At 34.7% G+C, this 11,711-nt stretch overlaps 1 protein-coding gene across 1 annotated transcript; it reads right to left on the reverse strand.

Moving 5' to 3' along the window:
* Window positions 1-1,094: 1,094 nt before the first annotated feature.
* LOC145109754 (protein JINGUBANG-like) lies at window positions 1,095-2,611 on the reverse strand. Its single transcript, XM_079046918.1, has one exon. It carries the CDS (start codon window positions 2,439-2,441, stop codon window positions 1,191-1,193), a length of 1,251 nt encoding a protein of 416 aa, XP_078903044.1. The 5' UTR covers window positions 2,442-2,611; the 3' UTR covers window positions 1,095-1,190.
* Window positions 2,612-11,711: the final 9,100 nt, after the last annotated feature.

The following is an 11,711-nucleotide window of genomic DNA, read 5'->3' on the forward strand; positions in this document are numbered from 1 at the left end:
CATATTTCGGACCAAAATCCGACCAACCAGCACCAACTCTGAAACAACATCATAAATACTCTGGAATATTGTATTCTGGATTCCAAGTTCGAAACGAAATTACGCGCTCCGGAGTATGTGGTCACTTTTACGAAGAAAAAAAAATTCAAGTGGTAATTTTTATTAACAACCATGTTTTTAAGGGTTAAATTACTCAATTTCCCTTGTTTTTATAACATCTATCGAATTATCGAAATATTAACGGATTTTGTTTATATACGAAGAAAATATTTAGGGACCATCTATATACCGTGTATTTTACACGGTGTCCTAAAATCAATAGCACATTAGGATGTTTCAAAACATTTTTTATTATGAAATGTTTATTATTATAATTTGTTTGCTTCTAGTAGCTTTTTTTTTTTGAACCGACAATGAAATATATATTGAGAAAAATAAAAAACTCCAGCAAGGTGCTAGGAGCAGAGTACAAAATAAGCAGAGCAAAAAAAAAAATTACAATCCAGTAAAAGGGTTTGAACACCAGTCTGTCCAACTAATCTTCACCCAAGTAAACACCGTAGATATAATAAATTGACAAATCCAATTTTACGAGTTACGACAGGTAGGATTGGGTTGTGTAAACTTAACTCGTTTTTTTTTTCCTATTTTTTTTTTACTTTATTCATTTAATTAACATGCTATAAACAAAAATTATAAAACATAGCGTACATATATCAACCTAATTACAAGTAAATGAATCAAAAATATCATCTCTATACTTTAGTAATTTAATCATCATAAAATATATATCACCATATCGACATCAATAATGTCAACCGCATTGCATAATCCAAAATTAAACTGAACAATAGTTATTGGCATAGTCCTTAGAACAAGGAAAACAAGGCCATAAATTAATTACCAGAAAAATTAGTAAATTTATATTAATCATTTTCTTCTTTCCTTTTGAAGAATATATTTTCGATGAACAAATAATTATATCGATTAAAATTTTGTTATTGTTACAAGCTATAAGTGCTTGAACAATTTAATTAATTATTTTTTTTTCACCTTGTTCAACCAAAATATAAACAAATTGGCTCATACAACTATTTGAACAAATGAAGAACTGTAACATGTACTTATTATTACAATTATTACAATGATGATAGCTATAAATTTGTAACAAAGCAATTGTTTACAAAACTTTACAAGAATGTAAGTGCAGGATTAATTGTTTCTATGATTTTAATTGGTGGAGTAGAGGTGATGACCTCTACTTTGTTCCTATTTGGGACCCACCAAACCCTAATACTCTTATCAAGACTACCGCTATACACCAAGAACCCACCACCAATACGACTTGGTGACACTTGTAAACATTTGATTGGTCCATCATGACCCTTCATCACACCAATTTTAGTCAACCCTTTGACTTCCGTCTTCCATACACGGATACTCCGATCTGTTGAACCAGTACACAGAATGTCACCCTTCATACACATACACAAAACAGACATTTTATGTGCTTCAACTTCAAAAACAACCTCCCAACTGTCCACCGACCACCCTATCACATACCCATCTGACCCACCACCGTAGACCACCGTCCCATCACCGGAAACTATGACGGAGTTCATGGATATGTCCTTGTGACCTTCAAGAATTGCCATCAAGAAATGTGGACCTTCTGGTTCAAGTCTCCCCCATGCCTTGATCTTCCCATCTGCAGAAGCGGAGAAAACCATTCCTTTGCTGGTGGTGAGAGCGTTAATGGCGTCGTTGTGGGCTTTGATTGATTCTAAACATTTGAAATCAGATACTCTCCAGACCTTTAAGGTTCGATCCCAAGAACCAGAATAGATCAAGTTATCCTGAACAGCTAAACACGAAATGGTGTCTGAGTGTTCGATCCATAGACGCTTATGGTGGCGTCTTGTTTGGATGTAATGACTGCGCTTCATGAACTTTCCAAGATAATCCTTGTTCGTTGGGAGAGTGTCAACGAATTTGAAGATGTTTTCAAGATTTCTTGACACCTTCCAAACCCTAATCTTCGAATCTTGATGGGCTGTAAAGATTTTGCTTCCGACAGTGACGAGATCTTTGACGGAGCCACGGCCATGGCCGAAGGTGGTAAGCAGTCGGAGATCCGGTTGTTGCCAAACCATGATTTCTTTGCCTTGAGAGGCACTGATGATGAATTCTCCACATAACGCAAGACAAGAAACAGACTCGGTGTGGCCGGTGACGATGGTTAGTGATTGGTATGGGGCGGAGGGTGAGGGTACTGTGGGTGTTTGAGGGATTCCATGGTGGATGACACCGTGGGGTGCGGCGGCTGCTGCCAGGACCTCGTCGGCGTCGTCACTGCTTTCATCGCTGCTACTGGTTCTGGAGGTGGTGGTGATTGATAGAAATGCGTTTGGTAGCAGATGGGTTAAAATCGAGGGCTTCATCGTGAAATTTGTTTCTGCAAAATCTGAATCAAATTAAATGGCAGAGTAACGTGAAATTTGATCACCGATGGGTATATAAGATGAGAACGGAAAGCAAGAAAACTGATTGTGCTATTTAAAAGGGGAATTCTTTGTACAAATATGGGTGTTTGGAAAAAAGCTGATAGAAATAGAAGTGTTTTGAAGCTATGGTTAGAAATATGGGTGTTCACAGGTGGGCCCACCATATATCCATTCGCTGTATATTAATATATTTACATTTTAAGCCCTTATATATTTACTGATTTCACCCTCTAACCTATATCTTCATTCTATTTTGTGAAAATTTTATTTTGAACATTATTATGTATTACATAAAAATATACAATTAAAATGTATCTATAATTCTTAGCAATTATATTATTACATACATCTTACTATTACTTTCAAATCAATATCATTATTCAATATATTGAAAATTTTGTATTATTTTTAACAAACAATACAATCAATAATAAATTTATAAAATTTTATTATGAATTTTTGTTTCAAGAGAAAATAATAAAGTATTTGCAAAAATTAATTGAAATGTGTCGGTATTCTTGAGCAATCAAAAATATTGATTAAATATTTTATCTACAAAAGCAAAAATAATTGAAACTCAATTATCTTTTTTGAGAAATCCAAAATATTGATTAAATAGTTTATCTATAAAAGCAAAAATAACTGAAACTTAATTATCATTGTTCATGAAAATTAAAAAAGTTGATTAAAGGAATTAACAAATCGGTTACATTTTCGTGTTATAAATTTGATCCAATAAACTCAGTTTAAAATCATATAATCATATTTGAATTATAAGTTCTTTTATCCTTTGTACTCTTAGAAAGTTGGGTTGAAAGTAAGCTAAGAATATTGGTAATCAAAATCTGAATTTTTGATAGATTATTTATGTTTGCTTTCTGTGTAATATTTCGACCCTAATTGTCTGAATTTCATGAAATTTAGTCTGAGATAATCTATTAAATGACTTTCTGTTCAAGCACAAATTTGAGATAATATATTAAATGACTTTCTGTTCAAGCACAAAAGAGAGCATTTTTTTACAAAGGGTATATAGATTGTTCAAATTCGAGAGATGACAAAAATCTAGGATCTCTTCTATTTATACTCATAAAGTGGGTACGTTTGACAAAATACATATTTGGAAGTTATTAACGACTATAGGGAAATTTTAATCGTTTTTTTAGTTTTGCAATAGTCATTATCTTTTTTTTTTTTTTCAACCAGATAGAATTATATCATCATATTTCAATTATAAGCTCTTTCATTGTTCGTTCTTTATAAATTTGGGTAAAAAATAAGGTAAGATAGGGAATCAAAATCCAATTTTTTTATAGATCGTATATGTTTTTTTCCCATACGTAACTAAATTATTTGGGTTTCACGAAATTTAATGAGGGATAATCTATCAATGCACTTTCGATTCATACACAAAAAATAATTATTACAAGGATAATGACTTAAAAGGGTAATATATATTTTGATTTGTTCACGATATCCTACGTGGGACAATCATTAACGAGATGTTCTCATATGTGGCTCGTTATTCATTTATATCAGTAACTTAGTTCACTAAGCGGTCAAATAATGTTGGTGCCCTACTTTTCTCCAAGCAGAAGATGTCTTCGGTTTCAGTTTCATCTATCTCCAGAGTAGACAACGAGATTATTTGTGATTGCTTCCTACCTACTCGAATTTGCACTTCTAATTGGTGAATTGAAACTAATCACAAAAGTTGAGGGGTTGAATGCTGTATAATCGAAACATGATGTTCAATTTTCAGTTACAACTCGTAATTAAGAACGATATTAAATATAATGTCGGTTACGAATTGTGTTTTAATGACAATTTAATTGTTTGTTGGTTATGGTTTGTAGTATAAATACAACAATTCCTCAACCATTTGAGACACACCAAGAATGCAACCAAAATCTTTTCTTCTTCATTTTTGTCTTCTTCATTTTCTTGTTATATTGAGGGTAAAATCTAGGTCTATTGAGAGTTCGGGTGGTCTAGAAGAACCACTTCAAACTGTTGTATCCTAGGAAACAAACACCCGGTAGCGGGTGAATTTGTTTTAAGGATGTAACATTCCATTTAAAATAAAATAAATTAAATAAGTAAATAAATAAAATTGATAAATAAATAAATAATTATTAAATCCTAAAACTCCGAAATATATTTTTATATTTTATTTTAGCCCTAAAGTCGTATTAAATTAGCGGGGTGTACACATTGGGGTGTTAAAAGTTATATTTTCTGGATATTGAGGGTCAAATTGTAACATATGGACTAGTATTGAATTGATTTTTGGAAGCATGGGGCTATAGTGTAACAGCCCAAAAACCGGATACAATTTTTCATTTTTAAATAGGAGATTACAGTCATAAATTGTTTCCAAATCCATTACAGAATAAACATGTTTAATAATCAGAGTAACAATATCGGTAAGTGCGGAAAACAGTGGGGAGGGAATGTTGCACCATCAAGTCGGGCCCTTCCCTTTAGTACCGGAAGTACTTGAAACCACAATACAAACTGTAAGCAAAAGTTTAGTAAGTTTCCCAAATACCACATAACATACAATTGAAAAATACCACACAATATACATATGATTGTCATGGGCTACCCCCATGGTCTTCCATGCCATGGGCTACCCCCATGGTCTTCCATACAAGTGTCACGGGCTACCCCAAAGGTTTTTCAGTCAAACAAACACATAGACAACTATCATTCGACATGTCAAGTAATGGGTCGGTATTGGTGCCTTCGACCCATTGATATAGCGAGAAGAATCACCTCGGTCTGCTGGTAAATACTGACTGCTCGGCTACAGATCCAACAATCTCACACTGAATATACACAAATTACCCTAATTAGAATTTGGTCACAGACTCAACACATGGGCCAAAACCCTAAGTCCAACTCTTAGAATATGCCCCATTTCGCCCATCCCATAATGGGCCTAACCATATTCGGCCCATCCATAATAACGAGCTCCATGGCCCAAAAGGCCCAATCCATGACACGCAAGGCCCACAATAGAAAATTGGGCCCACCTATCCTAAGCAGGCCAAGGCCCATAACTAGTTAAGGCCCAAAAGTCCTAAAGTCCAAAACTTGTCCAACAGCCCACTGAGCATACACACAACGTGATCATCAGTACGCTTAGCGTACTCGGTCTTCAGGCAGTACGCGCATCGTACATCTTAGTACGCCCAGCGTAATAAGCTGTTAAGCATATTTAGGCATTAAGTGCTTAATCCATGCAGTCACTTCGTCAACTTCCAGATCTTGGTCATTTAAGGGGTCCTAGGGCATAAAGTTGGCAATTTTATGCCTTTGCACGCCTTATGGGAGCCTAACATCCCATTTTGTCCATTAAGACTTACTTTAAAGACCTATACTCATGCATGGTGTCATAACAACCTTCAAGATAGCATTTCTATGCCTCTAACACACCAAAGGGACCAAGATCTAGCATTACAAGCTTCTGGAGTTGCTCAAACTCACAAAAGAGAATCCATGGACCATAAATGAGCTTATGAACAAACTCTAACTCTATGTATCAAAAGGATTAACAAGGTATGAGCTTTTTACCTCCAAAATCCTCCTAAGATGATGTAGTTGCAGGATCTTGAAGCTCAACCACGTCCAAGGCTTGCACACCAAGTTCTTCTTCTTGCAAACACACCAAAAACGGCCATAAGGTCACTTTCAAGCTCAAAGATCACACTCCAAAGTAAACTAGGGTTTTAGGAAAGTTTAGAGGTGTCGATGCTAATAATGGAGGTCTAAAGGTCATAAATGAGCTTAAATAGGGCTCATGCCCGAAAAATTAGGGTTTTGCTTTTTGGCCATGTACGCCCCGCGTACATCTTCGTACGCCCCGTGTATCTGGTTCAAGTCCGCGATCCATCCACCCATGTACGCCCAGCGTATAGAGGACCTCTTTTGCAAAATAAACTATGATCCAAGGACTACTGCCATGAACAAATCAGGGTAGTGCTCCTTCATCTCGTCCTACAGTTCCCACGTCAACTCGGAGCCTCTTCGGTGATGCCATTGCACCTTCACCAAATTCACCACCTTATTGCGCAAAGTTTTAGTCTTTTTATCAAGAATCACAATGGGCTTTTCCATATAATTTAGGCACTCATCCACCTGAATATCATCTAGCGAGATCACTGCAGAATCATCGGCTACACATTTCCGCAACTAAGATACATGGAAAGTGTTATGGATCTGACTGAGCTCATCAGGAAGATCCATCCGGTATGCAACCTTACCAACACTGGCATAAATCATGAATGGACCATTAAATCGGGGATCCAGCTTGCCCCTCATCCGAAATCGGATGACACCTTTCCAAGGTGATACCTTCAGCAACACAAAGTCTCCCACCTGAAACTCGAGATCTGAACGACATCGGTCAACATAACTCTTCTGACGACTTTGCGCGACCCGTAGTCTATCGTATACCTGTTGAATCAACTCGGTGGTCTTAAGCACTACCTCAGTGCTTCCCATGACCCGATACCCGACCTCTCCCCAACAAACCGGGGTCCTACACCTCCTTCCATACAACATCTCGAATGGTGGTCGATCAATACTAGCATGATAACTGTTGTTGTAGGAGAAATCTGCCAGTGGAAGGTAAGTATCCCAACTCCCTCCAAAATCCTGCACACAAGCCCTAAGCATATCCTCGAGCGTCTGGATCGTCCGCTCGCTCTGACCGTCGGTCTGGAGGTGGTACGATGTGCTGAAATGCAATTGAGTGCCTAAAAAACAGCATCATGTCTGCTGAAAAACAGCCATTTCTGTAGTTTTAGCTGGAAAACAGCACAAATTTTACAGTTTTACTGAAAAACTGCATCAGATTATGAAAAAACAACCTCATATTTGGGGAAAAAATGGTTTTTATAGTTTTGTTCTTGACTAAGATTTCAGATTTCAGAATTCATAATTCATGGTTTAAGATTTAAGATTTGAGTTTTCCGAGATTGCAGATTTTTTAGAATTAGTTTGCTGGTTTTAGAATTTTAAATCAATTTCATTAGTTTTCTATCAGAAATTAATTTACACTTCAGTTTTCCAGGAAAAATAATATCAGATTTCTGAAATCATTTTAAGCATCGGTTTGCTGCAGAATTTAAGATCAGTTTCAGATATCATGATTTAAGCATTAGTTTTGCTTCATATTCAAAATCAGTTTTTGTTTCAGATTCTTTTTGCATCATAAATAAAGTTTCATAATTATTGAAATATAGATTTTGAATTATGTTGAATTCTGTCCAAGAGAGAGGCAGAAATATTTTATGGAAATTATAAGTCTAAACACTTATATTTAGTGTATAAACGATTTTATACACTACACCACGTGGAGTGGCTATGATTTCTGAAGTGGACTCTATGTATGCTAACTCTTCTGAATGGTGGATCGATACAGGTGCTACCCGTCAGATGTGCTCAATGAAGGATTGGTTCAAGAACTTTAAACTATGCATATTTTCTGTTTCTGTCCATGTTGAGACAGAATATAATTTGAAAATTGAGATAAACACTTAAAATTTGGTGTTTAAAATATTCCAAAAATGATATCACCCATAAAAGAGCAAACACCTAATGATGTGTTGTATGTTCCAGATATTTGGAAGAACTTAGTCCTTGGATGGTTGTTACAATCACGGATTTTGCTTGGTGTTTGAATCCAATAAGTTTGTATTAACCAAAAAGGTATGTTTGTGGGCAAGGGCTATGCGGATGGTGGAATGTTTAAAACCCCATGTAATGGCTAATAAGCCTACAATCAATGAAATGATTAATTCTTCCGCTTACTTGCTTGAGTCTTCTAATGTGTGTCATGCTAGACTAAGACATGTTAATTTTGACACATTAAGCTGGTTAATCAAAATTGAACACACATATTTAAGTCAAAATATGGATGCAACACATGTATTGAATCAAAGTAAACATGCCAATCATTCAAGTTCGTTGAAAGGACAACTAAACCCCTTGGAGTAATTCACACAAATGTGTGTGATATGAAGCTGAACCCATCTAAAGGTGGAAATAAGTACTTTATGAATTTTATTAACGATTCCACTAAACTATGTTATGTCTATTTACTTAAAAGTAGAGATGAAACGATAGACAAGTTCAAAGTGTATAAAAGTGAAGATCAAAATCAATTAAACAAAAAGATTTAAGTATTAAGAAGTGATTGTGGAGGTGAATATGTATATCATCATTTAAAGAATTTTTTTGCAAATCATGGTATAAGACATGAGATTATTGCATCTTATTCACCACAATAAAAATGGTATCACAGAAAGGAAAACCCGTATCTTAAAAGATATGTCATGTGGATAAGTTATGGTTTCCCCGGTCGATGTGGGGTAGCTATCTTGTAAGCCAATTACCTTTTAAATAAGGTAACCGAAATTAAACAAATAAAACACCATACAAGTTATGTTCGGGTATAAAACCATCTTACAAATACATTCGAATGTGGGGGTGTCTCGCAAAGGGTGTTATATAAAACCCAAAGGTTGTAAGAATTTGACACTAAATTGTTGACTGCATCTTTATTAGTTATGCACAAAACAATAGTGCTTATTGTTTTCTTGTACACTAATGGAATCAACAATGAATCATACTTTGAAAATGTGTTTCCATGTATTGATAAATAAAAGACAAGTGATCCAAAACAATTGGGCAGGAAGAATCCTCTCATGAAGAAGAAATGGAGGAAGAAATAGATCATGATGGAGTAAAAGGGTACAAGTGAGAAATCATTTGGAAAATGATGTCGACATGTATATGGTTGAAAGAGAGCCTCAAACTTTCAAAACAGAAGTTACTTCCTCTGAAATACCTCAATGAAAAGAGGCAATTAAAAGTGAAATGGATTCTATCTTGCCAAATGACACATACGAGCTAGTAGATATACCTCTAGTATGTAAACCACTAGACTATAAATGGACTTTTAAGAGGAAAATGAAAGCATATGAGAATTGGTTAGAACATAATGGTCTATGACTTCGCCAGAAATATGCACCGATTTTTTGTTTGGAAATTTAGAATCAAATGATACTTATATACTCCAAGAAGTTATTTCCATTAAATCCAATAATATTTGTTGGAATTCATCAAAAGAAGATAAAGGTTTTGATGAATATTAAGATATTAAAAGGACCATGAATGGAAATATGAGTATTATAAATTTGGAATCATATGATCGTTTCTTAGGAGATCATATGGATTAATTTGTAAAAACTAATAATGGTTCTATCGTTTGAATTGTTGAGCTTAAGAAATCACTGCGTTTTGGTGGGTTTTCAAATGAGAAGTAAGAGCTGATGATATATTTGTAATATATGTTTGGATTACAAACATAAGAATGTCTTGATTAATTTCATTTGTATGCTCTTATAATTATATGTGGTTGTACCTTCTTGAAATTTAGAAGTATATCATTCTGATATGGAACTAAAACTTCTAAACATAGTTTTAGAAGTATAAATCTACATGGAACTGCCAGGCAGTTATCTTACCCGAGGGAAAGAAACAAAATGTGTGAGTAGTAAAGTCATTATATGATTAAAGCAAGCTTTGGAACAACGGGTATCAAAAGTTTGTATATGACGTTCAACATCAATGGATGTGATGAAATAGATCCATATAAATGGCACTTTAAAGTGCTATTCTATTTATGACATAATAGGATCCTTGAGATAGGATGCCTAAAGAAATTTACATGTAGATGGTTAAAACAAAAAATTGCATGGAAAATACGATATTTGCAAGAAAACTCATGTATGGAATTTTCATAATTACATCTGGCCAATGTTATTGTGAATTCACAAATACATGTAGCACATATGCTTATCGTATGATGTTGACACAATTATGCATATTCAATATTGGTAACTATGGTGTAGTAATAACCATATTGATAATGGTCAACATTTGTTGGAAAATATAGGAGAACAAATTTGCAAGTTTATCTAAGGTTGGACAATGAACTAAAGGGCTTTGTAAGTTCTTGGGAGACTTCCCATGATGAGCCAATAACTCTTATATATGTACATGATGATGTAAATAGTGGTGAGTCTAGACATATTTGTCAAAGACATAACACCATTCAATAGCGACTCTCAAGATGAATTATCTTTAATGACTACGTAAAGTCAAAATAAGATTGCAGATCCGCTAACGAAATGCATGGAATGAGAGGTTGTTATGAGAAATAGGACTACAACCCATAGATCAATAAGTTATTGTGAAGGAAAACCCAACCTAGTTTATTGGAGATCCCAAGATCTAGGTTCAATGGGACAACATACTTGCATATAACATTTGTGAATCATTGTGGGGTTCAACCCTAACCTATTCCTAAAACAAACAGTGATTCAGGTTAAGCTTATAGTCGTTGATGATAAATTAGAAATCATTACGAATTAGCTTTTAATGATTATTATAGAATCACCTATGTGAGAGAGAATTAGGGTAGCTTCAAAAGGAATTGTATGGGAACATTCCTAAGAGTTCTTACAGAACTAGGCAAGTGTCCATGACCCTAACGGGCACATCAATGAGAACCTAACTAGGTCTGGGAGAATCATGTGATACACATGTTGATTATTTACACAAACGGTGAAGAAGTTCAAGGACATCGAGTATACTGGTCAGCTAGTAAAATAAATATGTATCTTAAGGGAAGGTTCAAAGGGTAACACCTATCTATCATATGCATGATTCAACTACTAGATTTTATCTAAGTAACTTGAAAATGTTTGATCAAGTTCAATTCATGTGGGGGATTGTTGAAAAAATAATTGGTGAATTGAAACAAATCACCAAAGTTGAGGGTTGAATGGTGTATAATCGAAACATCATGTTCAATTTTCGGTTACAACTCATAATTAAGAACGATATTAAATATAATGTCGGTTACGAATTGTGTTTTAATGACAATTTAATTGTTTGTTGGTTATGATTTGTAGTATAAATATAATCATTCCTCAACAATTTGAGACACACCAAGAATGCAACCAAAATCTCTTCTTCTTCATTTTTTTTTCTTCTTCATTTTCTTGTTATATTGAAGGTAAAATCTAGGCCTATTGAGGGTTCGGGTGGTCGAGAAGAACCGCTTCAAACTGTTGTATCCTGGGAAAAAAACATCTGGTAGCAGACGGATTTATTTTAAAAACAATGTGT

Source organism: Lactuca virosa, chromosome 4, assembly GCF_052849685.1.
Source record: "Lactuca virosa cultivar CGN04683 chromosome 4, Lactuca_virosa_CGN04683_v6, whole genome shotgun sequence".
In the NCBI taxonomy this organism is placed as follows: domain Eukaryota; kingdom Viridiplantae; phylum Streptophyta; class Magnoliopsida; order Asterales; family Asteraceae; genus Lactuca; species Lactuca virosa.